Source organism: Bos taurus, chromosome 18 (assembly GCF_002263795.3).
Source record: "Bos taurus isolate L1 Dominette 01449 registration number 42190680 breed Hereford chromosome 18, ARS-UCD2.0, whole genome shotgun sequence".
In the NCBI taxonomy this organism is placed as follows: domain Eukaryota; kingdom Metazoa; phylum Chordata; class Mammalia; order Artiodactyla; family Bovidae; genus Bos; species Bos taurus.
Window position 1 is genome coordinate 65,711,119 of NC_037345.1, and position 20,489 is coordinate 65,731,607.

The window sequence follows — 20,489 nt, forward strand, 5'->3', positions numbered from 1 at the left end:
AATCCCCTATGCCTCAAGTAAGACCTGACATAGCCAAATAAATACATTTAAAAAAAGAACATCCGTTTGACATCCACGTGGAGAAGGGAGGGGGACTGGGTGAAGGGCGGGGGGATGGGCCCTCTTGAGCCTCCACATGTGACACATTCCGGCAAGGCCCTTTGGTTCAGCTGCCCCTTCCTGGTCAGCAGAATCATGTCCCCCACCAAAGATGTCCGCAGACTCCTAACCTGCCCGAGGGCCACCACGAGGCCTGGAGTCGAGGAGGGTTGCCATCTGTACCAGTGCGGTCAGGCTCACAGTCCAGGACCACCACGCAGACCCAGAAAGCTGGAGAGCCCACCCCTGTGACACCTGTGTACACATCTTCAAAGACACCTGGTTGTAGTAGGTGGAAGCCATGTACCCGGGGACGTGGCGGGGAGGCTCCCAGTTCAGCCCCAGCCTCCACCAACACCAAAGGCAGCTGAAGTGGGGGTACATGTAGAGCCCCTCCCCAGTGCAGAGAAGCCCCAGAGAAGTTACATGACACACGCACCAGCACCTTGACAGTGCTGAGGCCAATGGTAAAAGGTCAAAAAGTGGGCAGTGGCCCAATTCCTGAGAATCTTCACTTCTTTCCCCAAACAGTCGGAAAAGCCCTTCCACTCATTAAGTCTATGAAGTAACCCAGCCCATACAAACTAATCACCCCATGTTTTGGGGCCTCTCGCTTTCTGAGATGGCCCACACTGTGGAGTGTTTCTCCCATGGTCGTTCTGGCCTTTTGAGGCTGACTGCATTCTATCTATGGAATGTGTTTCTAAATAAATCTACTTCTTACCTATCATTTTTGTATCTCACTGAATTCTTTCTGCGATGAGACATAAAGAACCTGAACTTCGTTAAATCCGGAGACCCGGTGTGTGATCTCAATTAAATGACCATGGGTTGGGACTTACTTGGCAGTCCAGTGGTTAAGACTCCATGCTTTCACTACAGGGGGTGCAGGTTTGATCCCTGGTTGAAGGGATCCCTCGTGCTATGCCATGAAGCCAGAACAATAGAAAAACACCTTGTGTTTGAGTCCCAATATATAGGTTTAGGCTGGGTTTGTAGTCCAGACGTGGGTTCAAGGTGCACCCCAGATGGGACTTGAATATTCTTTGTGTACAAGAATGGCAGGAAACATGTCCTACAGAGATATGCATTAGATTTTCTTCAGTTTCAAGGTGAGCAAAATTTAAGCACAAATACTAATTGTAGTATTAAGGAAATCAGTCCTGAATATTCATTGGAAGGACTGATTCTGAAGCTGAAGCTCCAATACTTTGGCCATATGATGCGAAGAACTGACTCACTGGAAAAGACCCTGGTGCTGGGAAAGAGTGAAGGCAGGAGGAGAAGGGGACGACAGAGGATGAGATGGTTGGATGGCATCACTAACTCGATGGACGTGAGTTTGAGCAAGATCCGGGAGATGGTGATGAACAGGGAAGCCTGGTGTGCTGCAGTCCATGGAGTCTTAAAGAGTCGGGCACGAACTGAGCGACTGAACTGAAATGAACGCCAAAATGGATGCTATCTCTTACAATACAAAGATTTACATACAGTATTAATAGTACAGACATCTGGAAGGCCGGCTACTCCACTTCCCAGCGTCCCTCGCGGTGACGCTTTGCCGTTGCCGTGGAGACAGGAGGGCGCCCGCCACCCCCGTCCGCCCTGCCTGCAGGCAGGCAGAAGCCACGCCTCCCCGAAGTCTCTGCGCGTGCGTCCGCAACGCGCCACGGGCCAATGAGAGCTCACGAGATTGGACTTCCGGCGCCTGGGACTGTCACTTGGCTACCGGTGTCGGGCCACGCCGGTGACGGCCGGAGAGGGCAGGGTCGCGGCCGGCTTGGCTGGAGGGTCTTGTGACCCGAGGCGCGGGCAGCGAGGACGCGCGGGAGGAGATTCGAGGCGCGGGCGGCGGAGCCAGGAGGCCCACGACTCATAGCCGGTCTCAGTTTCCCCGGGTGCCGCTTGGGCTGCCGCCGAGCCGCGCGCTCTCTGGTTTCCACGCAGCCCCGACGCGGCGCCCTTGACGGACGGGGAGTGAGGCCCGCGTCTGGGCGCCCGCCCTTTCTGCAGGTTCCAATGGCGGCGGCGGCGGCGCAGCCCGACCAGGAACAGGTGAGTAGCTAGAGCCCGGGCGCCCCACCCCACTTTGCCTCTTCCAGGGACCAGAGCCCCAAGCCGGGGAGGCAGTTCACCTGATGTCTTCCCCTCGCGCTTCGTCCTAGGCCCTGGTGTTCCGGCCGGTTGGGCGTGCACTCGTGGGATCCCCACTTCTTGCAGCTAAGGGGGTGAGGTGTGAGTAGAACTTCCCAGGGGACGTTGCCCCGTGTACAAAAGCTGGGAGGGAAGCCTGAGTGTAGGCGCTTCCGAAACCGAAACTGCGGGACCAGGAGAGGGTATGTCCTAAAGGACAGGCCGAGGAATTAAGACTATCCCAGGGCACTGGAGACTGGACATGCTTTAAGTCACGAGGTTTTACGTATCCTATCGTTTTCTGGATGGAGGGCAGCAGAGGGGGTGGCGCTGTGCAGGGAGCAGGCTGCGGCCAGAGTCCGGGCAGTGGAGAAGAGAATTCTGTGTAGATACTCTGGTGTAGCAAGTGGGATGTGCGTGAGTCCCCAATGGAAGGACCATTCTAAGGTTTTCCGCGGAGCACCCAACAGGATGCAGATGTGGGGCCAGGATTTGGGAGCTTGGCCTGAAATCGAAAACCCTTGATTACATCCTTGCCCTGGGACTGTGTCAGTGACAACTATCACTCAGTGGGACAGAGTGGGGGAGGGGGAAGAAGGTGCTGTAGACAAAATTAGGCATTTGAAGGGAAAGTAGGTTTAAGGGGAAATTGGTAAGAGTCTATGGTATCTTAGAGTGGAGGTGTCACATGGACCTGGAATTGTAGCTGTCCAACGACAGTGTCCTGGTGTTCTGAGTGAGGCTGAGCCTGGGAATCAAACGTAGGAGGAGGGGATCTCATGGAGTCAGCCAGGGACATGCATAGATACTTAGGGTTCTAGGGAGATGGAAATGGCTGGCAGTCCTGGGGCTCTTGGGGGAAGTCTGGCAGGTGGCTGAGGGAAAGGAGGCGGCAGCCGAATGAGGAGGAAATAGAGGAGGTCTGACTGTTGGAGGAGGGAAGTGGCTTCTGTGTGCCCGCCAGGTCCTTGGGATCTTGCCTGTGGCGACTGCAGGGGATCAGCCAGCCCTCTGGTTCAAAGAGCAGCCTCGAAATGTTGGGCGAGTTCAGCAGGAGAGGGCGTCCCTGCAGGGATGGGCGTGTCCTGGGGGCTCTGCTGCCGTCACTTGCTGTTACTTGTGCAGGAGCAGTGAGGGCACCTTTGGGTGGGTCAGCATTTGCAAAGGCTGGAGAATGGGTGGGCACCAGGGGCTTCCCTTGGGGCTTCCTCATGTAGATGGTCAGGCGGGGTTAAAGAGGCATCTACGGCCTAGATAAGGAAGGCGGAGGGGCTCAACCAGGTCAGGGGTGTTCCACCTGCAGAGACTTGTTCGGGGGGCGGGTAGCAGCTGAGAGACGTGCGCAGAGGTAGCTTTTGGGGCAGAGAGCTGGGTCTTGGGTCACACAGCCGTAGCTTCATTGTGTCCACCTTCCGACTCTGGCAGGGCCTAATGGCCTTTGAGGATGTGGCCGTGCACTTCTCCCAGGAGGAGTGGGGGCTCCTGGATACAGCGCAGAGGGCTCTGTACCGCCGGGTGATGCTGGAGAACTTCGCCCTCCTGGCCTCGCTGGGTAAGTGCTGGGTCCCCACGCGAAGCCAGGCTGGGCTGCCAGCACTAACCTCTCATCGCCTGGCAGCCACGTGCCCACTGGCCAAGCATCCCTGTTAACTGTGGTGTCTCAGCACTCAGTCCCCTGCTGGTGCTGCCAGCACGGTTTTCCTCACTCGTGGGAGGAGGTGTGACCCTGCCCTGGGGTATGCCCTTGGCCTCCTCATCCTCACAGACGGTGCTGTCTGCGTCCCATGAAGCCCCAGCCCCTCCGTCTGCCCCTCACTCGCCCGTCTTCTCCTGCAGGCCTGTCTGTGTCCCGGCCCCGTGTGGTCACGCAGCTGGAGTGCGGCAACGAGCCCTGGGTTCTCAGTGGGGCGGACGTGACCTTGGCCTGGGATGCCCAGAGGAGGCCCCACCACGGTGAGTGGGGCTCGGGGTGTGAGCTGGCGGCCAGTCTTTGAGCTGGCTTCATACGCCTCCCTTCCCGGACGTGGTCCTTTCTGGCTTCCCACCCTCCTGACTGTTCACTTTCAGCCTCTTCTAGAGGCTCCGACTTTGGCCACCCTTTGAAGGTGGCTTCGGGGCCGCCTCCAGGCCATGGGGAGACCTGCCCAGAGTTCCACCCTCGGCCAGTGTGTGTGGCCTCAGACCCTTCCAGTCTTCCCTCGCCACCTCATCCGTGAGGCCATTTATTTATGGGTGCATGGTTTCTTGAGCACTTGGGGTGGCCAGCTCCATTCCAGGCCCTGGGGACACAGTCTTGCCCAGATCACTTGTGGTCTTGCCTTGGTGGGGTCCTACGGGGGAGAGGCAGTCAGTAGGTGCTAGGGCCCAGGCGGTCAGTACCAGAGTTGGTGAGGGAGGAGCAGAGAGGAGAACCCCGGGGTCAGCTCTGCACCTGAAGGTAGTCAGGCCCCTGTCCCCCTCATCCACGCTGGGTCTGGGGTCCCCTCGCCCACCCCCACGGCCCGCCCAGGATGACCCAGTTGTCCACCGTTTCTGTGCCTGCAGGCTCCCCTCCTCTGGTGGAGGACGGTTGTGTTTCTGGAGAAGCCCCATTCCCAGGGGCCTTCGGGGATGGCTCCCCTCTGGCGCCTGCCAGGGTCCTCCCCACCGCGGGTGCCTGTGAGCGCGGGAAGATCCCGGAGGGTCGGCGCAGCATCTCCCCTTCCCGGGAGAGGAGACCCACCGGGGTGTCCGTGATCTACTGGGAGAGGCTCCGGCTGGGGCCGGGCAGGGGCGACGCCAGCGTGAGCCTCCGGCTGACCTCTTCTCTGCGGCCGCCACCTGGGGACAAGGCCCTCGCAGAGCACCCCACGCCCAGCCAGCCACCCCGGGTGTCAGAGCGGCGGAAGCCCTGGGCACGCGAGGCCCCCGGGGGAGCCTTCTCGAGTGCTCCCGGGGCTCCAGGAGCGCGAGGGATGGGCCCGGCCTGGCGCGAGCCTCCCGGCTGGGCCGAGCTGAGTGAGGCACTGCAGCCCGGGCCTGGCCTCCTCTCTGGGGAGAAGCCCTTCGAGTGCAGGGCGTGCAGCAAGGTGTTCGTGAAGAGCTCCGACCTGCTCAAGCACCTGCGCACACACACCGGGGAGCGGCCGTACGAGTGCACGCAGTGCGGCAAAGCCTTCAGCCAGACGTCGCACCTGACGCAGCACCAGCGCATCCACAGCGGGGAGACCCCCTACAGCTGCCTGGCTTGCGGGCAGGCCTTCCGGCACAGCTCGTCGCTGGTGCGGCACCAGCGCATCCACACGGCCGAGAAGGCCTTCCGATGCGCCGAGTGCGGCAAGGCCTTCAGCCACCGCTCCAACCTCAGCCAGCACCGCAAGATCCATGCGGGCGGCCGGCCCTACGCGTGCGCGCGCTGTGGACGCAGCTTCTGCCGCAACTCGCACCTCATCCAGCACGAGCGCACGCACACGGGCGAGAAGCCCTTCGCCTGCGCGCTCTGTGGGGCTGCCTTCAGCCAGGGCTCGTCGCTCTTCAAGCACCGGCGCGTGCACACGGGCGAGAAACCCTTCGCCTGCGCGCAGTGCGGCCGCGCCTTCAGCCACAGCTCCAACCTGCGGCAGCACCGGCTGCTGCACACGGGCGAGCGGCCCTTCCGCTGCGCGGACTGCGGCAAGGCCTTCGCCAAGGGCGCCGTTCTGCTCAGCCACCGGCGCATCCACACGGGCGAGAAGCCGTTCGTGTGTGCGCACTGCGGACGCGCCTTCCGCGAGCGCCCGGCCCTCTTCCACCACCAGAGGCTCCACACCGGCGAGAAGCCGGCACGGCGGCCCCGGGCTGGCCCGCGCCCCCCGTCCAGGCCGCCTTCGGGGGCATCGCCCGAGGGCGCGCTGGGGCGGGAAGCCGGGCTCCCCGCCACCTCGGGGCCAGCCACCATCCTGAGAACCACTGAGGCCTGAGGGTGCGGCCCGACCTTCCCCGGCGGGTGGTTGGGCCCTTCCGCGCACACAAGCCCCCTCCTCCGCAGAGGCCTCCACTCTGGAGGAGCTCGGTGCGGGCACTGGGGTTCCTCCTGCACCTGGTGACGAGATCTGCCGCTTGTCGGCCACAGCTCACCCCTCCAGCCTCAAGCGGTCTGGCTGCAGAAAGGACGGGGGAGGCCGGCAGGGTGCTGCCGGTTCACGCGTGTCTTCCCTGTGGTACTACCAGAACGGGAGGTGCTGGAGGGCGTGGAGGTGGTCCGGAGACATTTCCGAGGTTTCCACCCAAACGAGGCTTCGTAGAGAACCGCTGCACCCCCGCTGCCGGGAGATCCCCCACCCCAGGCCTCAGTTCAGCTCAGGCTTCCTGGGAGCGGGCCCGTGGACAGGAGGCCTTGTGGGAGGTGGCTGTTGGCTTTAGAACCAGTGGCTGGGCTCTGAGCCTCAGCTCCCACCTCCGGGGAAGAGAAAACATTGAGGCTGCAGACGGCAATCTGCAATCCCCGCAGGCTCCCGCCAGCTCCGCCTCTGCCTGCAGCGGCTTCTCCTGACAGCGCTGAGGGGCTGGTGTGGCTGGGGTCTCCACTCCCCAGAGGAGGCTGAGGCGCAGAGAGCTCGCCCCTTCACCCCACACTTAGCCTGCCAGCTCGGAAGGTGAAGCCTGCCTGGCTCCCTGCACGAGGCCGACCCTCAGGAGGAGGGGAGTCCTCAGGGAGCTGGGGGGCAAGGTGCAGAGTGCCGGTTCCCTGGCTATGCTTGTTCACTCAGATTGTGGTCCCGGCCTAGCTCCTGTGTCCTGCCCTCCCTAAAGTCAGCGCCATCCGAGCCTCTCCAGCCCCACTGCCCTGATGGAAGGTGACCACAGCAACAGGTTCAGAGGAGGCGGATTGGCCACTTGCTTCTGTGGGATCCAGTGTCCGTGTGCCTGCCTGTGCTCCCCTCATGGGGTGGAGGACTTGACACCACCTGAAGCTGTGTGTGGCGCTCTTCTGAGACCCCTTCCCAGGGTGCCACAGCCCACCCGGTAGGGGCACTGAGGCAGACAAATAGGCTGGGGGCCCGGTTGGCTTCTTGTGGCCTTCCACCTGGGGCATCTCCACCCGGGGTCTCACCTCCAGGGAAGTTAACGGTGCATTTATTGGAGGGGAAAAGACTAGAAATTGCGGCTTGGAGGTACGTTTTAAACTCTGCACGGCACTGTGCAGGTCCGAGGCCTCAGCCTCCAGGTCGTGGTTCAGAAGGTTTTGATAAGACAGAGTCCAGAGAGACTCCCTAATAAAGGTTTCTTTTTAGAAACATGAACATAGCTGGCCTGAAGCGGGTTTCATCTCAGCGTGATGCACACGTGTTGTCACACAGCTGCAGGGCCCTGGCTTCAGGCCTGGTCCCTGTGAGGGGCTGCAGGGTAGAGGTGCAGCCTGTCTGTCCCCTGAGCAGTCGGGGACCCGGATGGGGTGGGGCTGCCCCACGCTGCAGCTCTGCTGGGAGATGAGCCCTTGTGGGTCCAGACCCTGGAATCTGAGGCTGTGGCCACGTGTGGTGACCCAGAAGGTTGACCCCAGCCCAGTGAGCGCTCCAGCTCCATCACCTCAAGACCTCACATTTTTAGGTTTAAACCTGCCGGCAGGCTGCCGCCCCCGAAACCTCACAAGTCTTTGAAGGAAAGGAGACTTGGGGGTAGGGAGAGGGGTCACACAGGGTCACGCTCCCCAAGACTCCTCAGAGGCAGGTCCTCTGAGCCAGTGTCCAGCCGTCTTGGGCCCAACCTCTCTGCCCTGGTCCTTGCCTTGGCCTGACTCTGTCTTGTCTTCCCCTAGGCAGGCCTCCATGAGGGAGCATTGAGCAGGCTATATCAGGGTCTGTTGGTGTGGCTGTGAGATGCAGGCAAACCCCACAGCTTACAGAGCGCTGTGGTAGGAGCCCGTGGGACTCAAGAGCAAAGGAGCCTGTTGCATATCAAACAGGTTCCCAGAGAATCAGTCACATGCAACCTTTGTTGCATCTCAGAAGAAGCTCCTGGAACCTGGTTTCCACCCTGAGCCCTACTGACCCCTCAGGCTAGGCCTGGTGCCCTGTCCAGCCTCCTTCCTGCTTCACTGAGCTTTTGTTGCCATGTGGTTGGCTCCTACTACCCCAGTTCTTCCACCCTCCTCAAGTCCACCCTCCCAGTACCAAGGGGTAGGAACAGCAACCATAAGTATCCCCCTGCCCCCATGTCTTGGCCCCAGAGTTGTCCTCCAAACTTTTGTGGTCATGTTGGGCTGTGTCCTGCCAGGCTGACCCCTCTGCTTAACCCCGAATGTGTTATGACTAAGTTTTTGTGGGTTTTCTAGGTCAAGATGAAGGACTGAACACATGCATCTTACTTGGTCCAGAAACCCACTGAAACCACAGGGAGCGTTTGAAACACTAACCCTTGGGAATTCCCTGGCAGTCCGGTGGTTAGGACTCCAAGCTTCCATTGCTGAGGGCCCAGGGTTCGATCCCTAATTGGGGAACTAGGATCCCACATTCTGCGTGGTGTGGCCAATAAGTAAATAAAACACAAAACCACAAGTAGGATCGTGAAAGAGGAGGCAATGGCATACGGAAGCTAGAAGTGGGTGGAAATCGAGGAGCTAGTACCGATTTAGGGAAAAGCCAAATACTGAGTTGGCGCTGGTGGACGTGCAGGGTGGTCCAACCAGGCTCACGCTGTAGAAATCCAGAAGGCTTGAAAACCAGCAGCCCTCTGGAAGGGTAGACCCAAAATAAACATGACTGAGGGAAATCTCCTGAATAGGCTGTTAGAGCTCCAGCTCTCCCCACATGGTAGATGGTGGAAGAGACCTTTTTTTGCAGGACTCATCTAGCTGAAGGCACGTCTGAGAGTCTGAGGATATAGATTACGGGACAGTTTCCTCATCAGTAGATGAGTGCCTGCTGTCCCTGCACACCCGCAGGGCGCTCAGTGGTAGTCGAATGACGGACCCCAGCGCCACCCTCGCTGGAGAAATTCCTGGGGAAGGCGGAGAACGCTCATGGGTTAGGCCAGCCTTCCCGGCAGGTCCCTGCTTCCTCCTGGGACCCCGAGAGGCGAGTCTCTGGGAAACTTCCCGCCGCCTGGGAGGGCACGGCCACGCTCCGGCGGTCGCCTTGGAAATAGCGGGAGGCGGGCCGCTGTGCTCCCGCGGTAACCACGGCGACCGCCGGCGCCCAGAAGGAGGCTGCAGGGAGAGCACCAGGGCGGAGCGCTAGCCTGATTGGCCGAGAGGTCACGCCCCGCCCCGCCTCACCTCTCGGCCAATAGGTGCCGGCCTGCTGTGCGCATGCACAACGTCCGGAGGTCTCGTCCATCTCTGCAGTTGGTGAGTCTTCGGGGGCGGGTGCAAAGGGAGAGCGGCTGCCGGGACGGGGCGGGAGACCCCCGAAGCCCGCGGCGCCGCAGATGCCTCACGGAGGAACGGGGCGCCCCTCAGTCATGCGAGGCCTCCGAGAAAGAGCACCTGCTCTGAGGCCGCTCCTGTGCTCGCGTGCTGAGGCTCATGGGAAACGTAGTCCGACGGGAGGGGGGCGGGGTCTCGGAGCAGACGTGTGATTCGCCAGGGCGGCGTCGCCGAGGCAACGCGCGAAGGGCAGGCCGACGGGAGCTGCGGAAGGGACGGGGCTTCAAAGCAGACGCGTGATGGGTCAGGGCCGCGTCGCCGGGGCAACGCGCGAGGGGCGGGCCCATGGGAGGGGTGGCCCGCGGAAGGGGGCGGGGCCGCTCACCGCAGTGGCTCGGGGTGGCGGAGTGAGCGCCGGCCGGCGCGGCGCACGGGCCCCTCCCGCCGCCGCCCTATGCGCGTGGGCCCTCCCGCTGCCACCCGACGCGTGCGGAGCGCCCCGCCCCCGAGCCTTCGTCTGGCCCCTCCTCCGTCTGGGGCGCCGTCCCTTCCTCGCGGAGGACCCCCGTCTCCCCTCTGTCTGTGGAAGGCCAGCTCTGGGGGTCGGGCCCTGTCCAACCTGTCGGACAGGCCCCCCCATGTGGACGCGTCTCCCTGCGGACCCTCAGGGCCGGGACACGGTTGTCCGCGGAGCGCCCCATACAGCCCTAGGCTCTGTTTTGCTTGGCTTCCGCCTTTCACAAGTACGGTCCACACGGTGTGAGTCACGCACAGCTGTCTAGTGTCAGCGAGCACGGTGTCTCGGGGTGCACGTCGGCCCCTGCCTCGCCCGTGGCGCAGACCAGCCCCTCGGGGTGCCCCTCTTGAATCAACGTCACCCAGAGATGGAGGGGACGGGTAGCCTGTTCTCACCCTGGTTCCCCCACCCTCGGCTCCTCGGCCTGACCCTGGAAGCCTGGGGTAATTCCCCTGGCCTTGGGTTCAGCATCATCTAGCTGTTCCCTGGAAGCTCCATCCGACTCCAAGTGATTCACAAGATTTCCTTCTGCTCTTAGTTCCAGCTCTCGTGACCTTTCCTTCCACTAAACTTTCCCCAGTTCAGCCTCGAGCGTCCCCACACTAGGGTCCTCTCTGTCCAGACATCAGCACCACCACCACCACCCCTGGGCTGGGGCTGTCTGCACGCAGCTGCCTCACCTTGGCTGTGGCCTTGTGGCTGACACTCTGACCCCTCTTTCCTGCAGGTGGCTCCAGGAAGATTCCCCGCACAATGCCATCCCCACTGGGTCCCCCAAATCTGCCTTCTCTGGACCCGGAGGCCATCCCAGAGAATCCTGAGACGGCACGCCAGCGCTTCCGGGGCTTCTGTTACCAGGAGGTGGCTGGTCCCCGGGTGGCTCTGGCCCGGCTGCAGTTTCTGTGCCACCAGTGGTTACAGCCCGAGGCGCACTCCAAGGAGCAGATACTAGACCTGCTGGTGCTGGAGCAGTTCCTGGGGGCGCTGCCCCCTGAGATTCAGGCCTGGGTGCGGGGCCAGCAGCCAGGCAGCCCTGAGGAGGCGGTTGTCCTGGTCGAAGACCTGCAGCGTGACCCTGGGCAGCTGCTGGGTTGGGTGAGTGTGGTGGTGGTGGCTTCTCTGAGGGACAGAGTGAAACTAGCACCCCAATGACCCTCCCTCCCCCCTCAGATTACAGCACATGTCCTACAGCAAGCTGTGCTCCCAGCCACGCAGAAGACAGAGGAGTTGGTGGGGGGTGTCCACCCCTCAGGGACAGTGGAGCCCCTCAGGGCAGCCTCTGGGGAGGGGCCAAAGGATGCCCAGATGGAGGGCAATGCCCAGCTCAGCTGCAGCGTGAAGGAGGAGCCTGATGGCTACATGCAGGAGATAGGTGAGGTGCGGGTGCACGAGGGCTGGGGCCCCTTGAGAGTCAAGGTGGGGGAGTCCAGGAGAGGTTGTGCAGAGACTGGGGGCTCCTGGAGTGGGTCTGGCGTCTCCAGCTGGGAGGCGGGCCCCACAGGGACTGGGCCCCCCAGAGGCTGGAGGGAAGGGCTGGCTGCCCACCTGCCGTGTGCCTGGCACACAAAGAGCACACCTCCTGTTGCCAGAGGAGGGCCCAGGCTACAGCACCAATGCCAGCTCCTTGCCTGCACTGGCTCGCAGGGACAGTCCCTGACCCCTGCCTGCCTGGCTTCCTAGCATCCTCCAGCCCCCCACCTCCAGCCCAGTCCCACAAGGAGCACGTCGAACAACAGGAACCGACCTCCGCACCCTTCCAGCCACCCCGGCTTCAGGTGAGCAGCCCCTGGTTGGCGAGTACAGCCCTGCTGCAGGAAGAGGGTGTCCTCAGGGGCTGCTCTCTGTCCTGCCGGATGTCCAGGCTCCTTCGCCAGTGCTTCTTGTCCTCTTTGCTGCCCTGAAGTGGAGTTGGTGTCAGGGTACCCCTGGCAGGGCCGGGGGGACAGAACAGTGCTTGGAAAGAATTCTGCTCTCAGGGAACTGGGAACCTGGTTTAGAGTGATGGGAACTGGCAGAGGTAGGTTTCGCACTTACAGACGTGAGACGGAGATTGGCAGGAGTCCTGAGCCGGCACCCGGGGTGAACCCTCATGGGCTTGTGCAGAGGGGACAGGGTCCCCAGTGTGGCAGGAAAGCCTGAGTGCCACCCAGCAGTCTGGCCTCCCTTGCACACCTGAGGTCAGAATAGAGACACTTTTACCAGGAAATGGCCCGGGGCCTTCATCCAAGGCCAGTCAGCCCTCAGCTGCAACCAACTGGGCGTGGAAGCCCCTGTCACTGGAGGGCTTGGGTCCTGAGTGCAGGCAGCAGGGTCTTGTCCTTTCCCAGTGACACTGTTCCTAACCCTCTCTGCACTGAGAAGCTCGCGAGGACCCAGCCGCAGCCTGAAGGCCTGGTTGCATCATCCACAGCCGGCCCAGCTGTGCCCGGAGGTGCGAGGCTGTGCCTGCCCTCTGGCGCCCCAGCCTCCCTGCAAGTTTGCTGAGGTGCTGGGCACTTTCCCTGAGGATCTCTATTACCCTTGAAACCAGAGGCAGGGGAGAGGTGGTTGGGGTCCTCGCCATTCCCTGGCCTTTTGCTCCACGCAGCACACGCAGTCCCAGGGCCATCCAGGTGTCCTCAGCTTCCTTCTTTGCGGCCAGAACGAGGGGTGGGGCAGCTGAGGGTGACTGGTGAGCCAAGAGGCAGCTCCCTTCCCGGGCCTACATCTTCAGTGCTCACTGGTTCCCATCTCAGCAGGTGAGGCTTTGGTAACCTGCCACCCCTCAGGGGACCAGCAGGGCTCTGGCCAGGATCGGCCTGGTGGGTGCAGGGTAGATAGTTATGTGGGTGATGGGTTGTGTCCCTGCAGGAGTGGGGGCTCCTGGAACCATCCCAGAAGGAGCTGTACTGGGACGCGATGCTGGAGAAGTACGGCACGGTGGTTTCCCTGGGTGAGGACCCCTCTCCTTGTCCGGGCCCTTGGGCGCACCTTGCCTCCCAGCGCTTCCCAAGGGCTGCCCCCCCGCCCCCGGCCCTTCATTCGTGCGAACCCCTCACCTGATGGGCCCCCCACCTCAAGCAGGGTTGCCGCACCCCCTGCCTGAGTCCCGCGCGGAGTCTCAGCCGGAGGTGCTGAGCACCGGATCCGAGGGGCGGAGACGCCTCCGCCCGGGTGAGTGGCCTCTCAAGGTCCCTCGGTGGGGGTTGGGGTGCAGGTGCGGGTGGGGCAGGGGCGGGGGTGGAGAATGGGGGCGGGCGGGGTGCCCAGGAGGCCTCGGCTGGACAGTGCTGGGCCCCCAGGTGACCTGGCCTCCTTCACTCCCCAGGAGATGAGAGCGAGGGCCGGCCCGGTGGCCCCGAGGCCCCGCCACCACCGCCGCCGCCGAGGAGCAAGCCCTACACGTGCACTCAGTGCGGCGGCGCCTTCGACTGGAAGTCGGTGTTCGTCATCCACCGCCGCGCGCACGCCGGCGGCCCGTGCACGGAGAAGCCACCGGCCGGCCCGCCCCAACGCGCGCTCCCGGGCCCGCGCGGCTACGCCTGTGAGGAGTGCGGCCACAGCTTCAGCTGGAAGTCGCAGCTGGTCATCCACCGCAAGGGCCACGCCGGCCAGCGGCGCCACCTCTGTGCTGACTGCGGCCACAGCTTCGACTGGAAGTCCCAGCTGGTCATCCACCGCAAGAGTCACCGGCCCGAGGCCCCTTGAGCGTGGGAAGGGCGGTCTCCCGTCCCTGCGCCAGCGAGGCCTGGAGACCTGGAGGCCGCCCAGGACCCTGGAGCAGGTCAGAGTCCCAGGGGATCCCTCGGCCCCCCTCAGTCTCCCCCCGGAGTCAATGCTCCCCGTCTCCTGCCTCCCCCACCCCAGCTTTCTGAGAGGCCTGGGCTCCAGGCCTCCGCCAGCCCAGCGCAGCCAGGGGACTTGGAAGCTCCCACCGGTGACCTAGTGCAGGCTCGCCTGACCTCTGGGACCACTTGGCTTGGTGACCAGGCCCCTCCCACTCCTCCTGCAGAAGCTGGGCCCGAGGTTTGAGTGTGGACGGGCCAGGAACCCCAGGAGAGCACGGCCTGCTTCCGTCAGCAGCCAGCTGCAAAGTTGAAGTTTATCCACTGTGCGTTTTAGAGTTTTAACAGATTCCAGTTTTAAACTGGAGACGTTTCTGCAGAAGAATCCTGGTGTATGGTCTCTGCTGATCGGATCAGAGCAACTGCCCTCCCGCCTAGCCCCTGGAGCTGCCGAGCAGCCGGCCCCCGAGCCGGGCCAGCGTCCAGCCCACCTGCTCCTTGGCCGCACACCCAACTGCTGGCATTGTTGTCCCCGCCTGAGTGGACGTGAAGGGAATTTCTCTCCAAGGATTTCTGGACAAGGATGGGCTCCGAGAACAGATGTCACTTAGGCCTGTAGGCCGGCGGCTCAGGGCTGCGTCCCCACAGCCTGCACAGTGGGTCACCCCCGGCGGCCCATCTGGGTCCTGGGCAGTCGTTCAGGTCTCAGCCAGCATCCTGTGGTACTTTCCTACTGCTGCGATGGCTTAACACAACACGTGTGTCCTCTTGGGACTCTGGATTGGGTCTCCCTGGGCCCAGTCACGGTGTCAGCAGGGCTGGTTCCCCCTGAAGTCTCTAAGGGGGAATCCACTGCAAGAGTTTTTCTGACGTGTAGAGGCCGCTGCACCCCTTGGTTGGTGGCTCTTCACTCCATCCGAAGTGCTCTCTGTGGACGGTGCGGTCCCACGCTGCCTCCTCCTCGTCAGGCCCTCGGGGCTGCGTCCAGAGTCCCCAGTAACCGTGGTGGTCCTAGTCTCAGGACTGCACGGCTTCCACGTCCACCCACCCTCCTGCTCTCATCTGCACAAGCCCTTTGCATGTGAGGTGACATTCAAGGCTCCAGGGGTTAGGACGTGGACGTCTTGGGGGCTGTTACTCGGTGCGCTTCGGTCTCCATTCTGCTCTAAAACGAGCATTTTGTGGGAGGTGATTTCAGGGAAACACGTGCGCCCAAGAATTGAGCCCCCTGCAGCCTTGGGCACATGCAGGGGTTGCAGGAGGGTGTTGAGTGCTGCAGTAACCATCGTTACCGGGCAAGGTGGAGGACACCTGGACGGGGGTTGGGGGGCTTACTGCAGCCTGAAACCGGGAGGGAGAAGCCTTCATCCCAGGGACCCACCTCCTCCATGCCCAATCCTCCATGCCCCCCAAATGCCCAGGGACCTTTGAGCTGTTGACCATACTCAGGCCCGGGGAAGTACAGCCAGGCTGCAGGTGGAACTGGGCACCGGTGACCTCGTTACCGCATCCAAGCTTGTGTTGCTTGGTGCATGACAGGCTGATGAACTGAGAGCCTGAGTGGTGAGGGCAAGGAGTAGTGCGTGTATTCAAAAAGCCAGCAAACTGAGACGGTAGGAGACTTGTGCCCCAAAGAACCATCTCGTCTGAGTTAAAATCCAGGCTGCTCTTACACTGAGAGGTGATGGAGTCAGGTGAAACATTTCCTGCTTCAGAGGGGATGTGTTCATTTCCTCCTTCCTGTAGACACTCACAGGTGGTGTGGTCAGGAGGTCTCCTGTGAGCTAAACAAAGGAATTCTAGCTTAAATGCTCACTACCTGTGAGTCAGGGCTCCCAGAGGCGGGCTATTATGTATAATTTAAGCTTAGAAGCAGCATTCTTAGTGACTAAGCAGCATCACTTAGTGACTTAGTGATGGACTCAGGTGACAGAATTCAAAGGTTCTTCCTCATTATAACACAGTCTGGCTGGCAGCCAGAGGTGAGGTCTGAGCTGGGGTCACAGAGGAAGGTGGCGGGCAGGGCCCAGCCGCACACAGGTAGTGAGGGGTGGGCGGGGGCAGGCAGGCAGCCTTCCTGGGAGATTTTCCATGTTTAAAGTAGTTTCTGTTTACTTAGGAAAGTCTGAAATGTACCAGAGGACAAAGGTCACAAAAGTGGTCCTGGATGGCACTGTTTTTCTCCGTGTTCAAACGGGGTGGGGTTTTACAGCGGGCGAGGCCCCAGCGTGTTGTTCTGAGCCCTGCTCTTCCCGCCCACCTCCCTGTGTTGCTAAAAATGGGACGTGTCATGATGCCTAGGTGGAGATTCCACTTCCTGGGTTTCCACCAGGCCCCGTCAGTTCCCTGTCTGCCTCTCCCTCACAGCTCCCCGTGCCCTGAGGACACACCTGAGCAGACCCTCGGGGGGCAACCTGCGTGTTTCCTCAAAACAGACTCCCCGCAGAGTGGGAGTGGCAAGTTTTCTCGAGCGTGGGATTTCTGTTCTTATTTTCTTTTTCTAATTGTTTTAAGAAACAAAACAGATTGCAGTTCTGAGGTCAGGAGGCAGGCATAGTCTCACTGCGCTGAAGTCCAGGTCCCGCAGGCCTGCTTTCCTTCTCTGATCTCTGGGAGAACCATCGCTATACTTTTCCACCCTAGAGGCCTGTGTGCCACGCTCACCGCCCTTCCCCAAACCTTCTAGGCTGGCAGTGGCCACTCAGTGCTCAAGCGGGCTCGCCCGACACTCTCCTCTGCCCTCCTTTTCCACCTCTGAGGACCCTCGTGATGACGCTGGGCCCACCTGCATCATCTCGAACAATCCCCCTGTCTCACGGTCAGCTGGTGGGGTAAGGGGTTTTTAAATTCTCCGCGGACTCATCAGCGTCTTCCGGACACATGGCCCCCGCCCGCCTTCCCGGGAAGGAAAGGCTTCCAGCGGCAGAGGCCCCAGAACGTCGTGGACTTGCTTTTCCAACCTTCCTTTTCCATCCTTCGGGCGAAGCCCACGAGCTCTGCGTCTCTGCGGACAGCAGGCAGGCTCCGCCCCACCCACGTGCTCGGGTGTGCCTGTTGCCCTGTTGGCGCGGCCTCGCGCATCACGGGGTCACATCCGTCACTGTCTTCCGTCGGCTTTAGACCGCTTGCCCCAGCCAGCTCCCGCAGCACGGTCACCCTGTTGTAACTGAGCCAAGCCTCCTCGGCCAGCCTCCCGGGCACCCCGCACCCCAGCATCGCCCGGGCTGCCTCTGGGCCAAGACCGTGGGCGGCGTCGGCGTCTTCCCGCCTGGTCCCAGTTGCTCGCTTCCCACCCCGTCTCATCTGGTCCTCGAGACCACCGAGAGCCTCTGTCCTCAGCTGGGCCTCCCTCCAGCTCCGTCTCTTTCCTCTGCCGTTGCTCCCGAATTAAGCCTGCTGGAGGCGACCTAGTGGTTGGCCGAACCGCAATCTGACGCGGGTCTATCTGACATCTGCACCGGCTAAAAGTAAGGCCTGATTCTGTTGCCTCCGTAACACCAGAAACCAGGAGAGCCTCAACGGGCAATTAGCGAATCCCCTTCCCTTGCTCCCCATGCTGTTCCTGGTAAGATCCCGAGTCAAACAGCTCCCTGGGTGCTGTTTCCCCCCCAAGCAGAGTGACTGATTCCCCCTCAAAGCCGGCAGTCACCCCAATGAGCCAGTCACACCCTCAGCAGGAGTCAGGGCCCCCCTAGCCTCTCCTGACTACAAAGCCTACCTCCCCCTGGTCCGGTGGGCACGCGACCCTGCGTGGTGGGAGGTGCTCACCTCCACGTGTTGTGTGTTCAGCCATCTTGGTAGCTCTAGGGCTGGTTGAGCAGGAGATGGTTACAACGCTGGGCCCAGGAGCAGGCTGCCTGCCCCTGCACTCGATGAAGATGCACCAGAGGCAGGTAGGGTACCGCACCCCAGAGCTGCTGAGCAAGGCTGGGGCGGGCGGGGAGAGTGGGGCAGGAGAGCAGGACGCTGGCCTGGGTCACGACTTTGAAGGGACGCCACAAACTCAGCCAGCAAAGTAGGTAAAGGCTTAATATTCTAAAAAATAAAAATGCACACATCGTAAAATGTTAAATTGCAGTGTTGAGATTTCTTAGCAGCTTTATGGAGACAGCCATATGCCATGCAATTCACTCCTTGCAGGTATACGATGCAGTGGTTTTTAGTGTATTCTCAGAGCTGTGCCTCAGTCGTCACAGGTTTTGAAAAATTTCTCATTACCCAAAGCATGCACCCCTGTTGGCAGTCCCCCAAGTCCTCTTCCCCCTGCCCCTGGCAATCACCGGTCTCTTTTCTGTCTCTCTGGATCTATCAGAGCTGCTTTTTTTTTTTTTTTGCTGCCGATAATAATACGCTATTTACACATTTAGCACATTTGTTTTATCCATTCCTAAGTTCTCTGGGCACTGGGTTGTTTGCAGGCTTGGGGACTGGGAATAATGCAGCTATGAACATTGATGTGCAAGAGTTGGTGTGGACATATGTGTTTATCTCAGTTCAGTTCAGTCTCTCAGTCGTGTCCGACTCTTTGTGACCCCATGAATCGCAGCACGCCAGGCCTCCCTGTCCATCACCAATTCCCAGAGTTCACTCAGACTCACATCCATCGAGTCAGTGATGCCATCTAGCCATCTCATCCTCTGTCGTTCCCTTCTCCTCCTGCCCCCAATCCCTCCCAGCATCAGAGTCTTTTCCAATAAGTCAACTCTTCGCATGAAGTGGCCAAAGTACTGGAGTTTCGGCTTTAGCATCATTCCTTCCAAAGAAATCCCAGGGCTGAATGGACTTCAGAATGGACTGGTTGGATCTCCTTGCAGTCCAAGGGACTCTCAAGAGTCTTCTCCAACACCACAGTTCAAAAGCATCAATTCTTCAGTGTTCAGCCATCTTCACAGTCCAACTCTCACATCCATACATGACCACAGGAAAAACCATAGCCTTGACTAGACGAACCTTTGTTGGCAAAGTAATGTCTCTGCTTTTCAATATGCTATCTAGGTTGGTCATAACTTTCCTTCCAAGGAGTAAGCGTCTTTTAATTTCATGGCTGCAGTCACTATCTGCAGTGATTGTGGAGCCCCCCAAAATAAAGTCTGACACTGTTTCCACTGTTTCCCCATCTATTTGCCGTGAAGTGATGGGACCGGATGCCATGATCTTCATTTTCTGAATGTTGAGTTTTAAGCCAACTTTTTCACTCTCCTCTTTCACCTTCATCAAGAGGCTTTTTAGTTCCTCTTCACTTTCTGCCATAAGGGTGGTATTATCTGCATATCTGAGGTTATTGATATTTCTCCTGGCAATCTTGATTCCAGCTTGTGCTTCTTCCAGCCCAGCGTTTTTCATGATGTACTCTGCATATAAGTGAAATAAGCAGGGTGACAATATACAGCCTTGACGTACTCCTTTTCCTATTTGGAACCAGTCTGTTGTTCCATGTCCAGTTCAAACTGTTGCTTCCTGACCTGCATACAGATTTCTCAAGAGGCAGGTCAGGTGATCTGGTATTCCCATCTCTTTCAGAATTTTCCACAGTTTATTGTGATCCACACAGTCAAAGGCTTTGGCATAGTCAATAAAGCAGAAATAGATGTTTTTCTGGAACTCTTGCTTTTTCCATGATCCAGCGGATGTTGGCAATTTGATCTCTGGTTCCTCTGTCTTTTCTAAAACCAGCTTGAACATCTGGAAGTTCACGGTTCACGTATTGCTGAAGCCTGGCTTGGAGAATTTTGAGCATTACTTTACTAGTGTGTGAGATGAATGCAATTGTGCGGTCGTTTGAGCATTCTTTGGCATTGCCTTTTTTTGGGATTGGAATGAAAACTGACCTTTCCCAGTCCTGTGGCCACTGCTGCGTTTTCCAAATTTGCTGGCATATTGAGTGCAGCACTTTCACAGTGTCATCTTTCAGGATTTGAAATAGCTCAACTGGAATTCCATCACCTCCACTAGCTTTGTTCATAGTGATGCTTCCTAAGGCCCACTTGACTTCACATTCCAGCATGTCTGGCTTCAGGTGAGTGATTACACCATCATGATTATCTGGGTTGTGAAGATCTTCTTTGTACAGTTCTTCTGTGTATTCTTGCCACCTCTTCTTAATATCTTCTGCTTCTGTTAGGTCCATACCATTTCTGTCCTTTATCGAGCCCATCTTTGCATGAAATGTTCCCTTGGTATCTCTAATTTTATTGAAGAGATCTCTAGTCTTTCCCATTCTGTTGTTTTCCTCTGTTTCTTTGCATTGATCGCTGAGGAAGGCTTTCTTCTCTCTTCTTGCTATTCTTTGGAACTCTGCATTCAGATGCTTATATCTTTCCTTTCCTCCTTTGCTTTTCGCTTCTCTTCTTTTCACAGCTATTTGTAAGGCCTCCCCAGACAGCCATTTTGCTTTTTTGCATTTCTTTTCCATGGGGATGGTCTTGATCCCTATCTCCTGTACAATGTCACGAACCTCCATCCATAGTTCATTAGGCACTCTATCTATCAGATCTAGTCCCTTAAATCTATTTCTCACTTCCACTGTATAATCATAAGGGATTTGATTTAGGTCATACCTGAGTGGTTTTCCCCTCTTTCTTCAATTTCAGTCTGAATTTGGCAATAAGGAGTTCATGGTCTGAGCCACAGTCACCTCCCAGTCTTGTTTTTG

General features: G+C 59.4%; 2 protein-coding genes across 9 annotated transcripts; both read left to right on the top strand.

Annotated features, from left to right (window-relative positions):
- Positions 1-1,720: 1,720 nt before the first annotated feature.
- ZNF324 (zinc finger protein 324) lies at positions 1,721-7,497 on the top strand. Of its 4 annotated transcripts, none has more exons than XM_005219833.5 (5): positions 1,721-2,154; positions 2,265-2,327; positions 3,658-3,784; positions 4,069-4,185; positions 4,777-7,497. In XM_005219833.5, exons 1-5 carry the CDS (start codon positions 2,119-2,121, stop codon positions 6,168-6,170), a joined length of 1,737 nt encoding a protein of 578 aa, XP_005219890.1. In that variant the 5' UTR covers positions 1,721-2,118; the 3' UTR covers positions 6,171-7,497. The 4 variants fall into 4 exon arrangements, with proteins under 4 accessions (XP_005219890.1, XP_003587408.1, XP_010813963.1 ...); XM_010815661.4 differs by having other exon boundaries at positions 2,119-2,154; positions 2,265-2,334; XM_003587360.6 differs by lacking the exon at positions 2,265-2,327 and having other exon boundaries at positions 1,725-2,154.
- Positions 7,498-7,579: 82 nt separating this feature from the next.
- ZNF446 (zinc finger protein 446) lies at positions 7,580-18,939 on the top strand. Of its 5 annotated transcripts, XR_003030246.2 has the most exons (8): positions 9,925-10,299; positions 10,801-11,168; positions 11,244-11,445; positions 11,754-11,848; positions 12,924-13,005; positions 13,134-13,226; positions 13,381-13,836; positions 14,065-18,939. XR_003030246.2 is itself a non-coding variant. In XM_010815664.4 (7 exons), exons 2-7 carry the CDS (start codon positions 10,827-10,829, stop codon positions 13,758-13,760), a joined length of 1,194 nt encoding a protein of 397 aa, XP_010813966.1. In that variant the 5' UTR covers positions 7,580-9,538; positions 10,801-10,826; the 3' UTR covers positions 13,761-18,939. The 5 variants fall into 5 exon arrangements, 4 of the variants coding, with proteins under 4 accessions (XP_010813966.1, XP_010813964.1, XP_024834621.2 ...); XM_010815664.4 differs by lacking the exon at positions 9,925-10,299 and adding an exon at positions 7,580-9,538 and having other exon boundaries at positions 13,381-18,939; XM_010815662.4 differs by lacking the exon at positions 9,925-10,299 and adding an exon at positions 9,545-9,859 and having other exon boundaries at positions 13,381-18,939.
- Positions 18,940-20,489: the final 1,550 nt, after the last annotated feature.

Coding starts and splice junctions, on each gene's coding strand:
- ZNF324 (XM_005219833.5), top strand. CDS start 2,119: ATGGCGGCGGCGGCGGCGCAGCCCGACCAGGAACAG. Junction 2,155..2,264: donor CGCAGCCCGACCAGGAACAG/GTGAGTAGCTAG, acceptor GCTTCGTCCTAG/GCCCTGGTGTTCCGGCCGGT. Junction 2,328..3,657: donor CACTTCTTGCAGCTAAGGGG/GTGAGGTGTGAG, acceptor CGACTCTGGCAG/GGCCTAATGGCCTTTGAGGA.
- ZNF446 (XM_024978853.2), top strand. CDS start 10,011: ATGCGCGTGGGCCCTCCCGCTGCCACCCGACGCGTGCGGAGCGCCCCG. Junction 11,169..11,243: donor CTGGGCAGCTGCTGGGTTGG/GTGAGTGTGGTG, acceptor CTCCCCCCTCAG/ATTACAGCACATGTCCTACA. Junction 13,227..13,380: donor GCGGAGACGCCTCCGCCCGG/GTGAGTGGCCTC, acceptor TTCACTCCCCAG/GAGATGAGAGCGAGGGCCGG.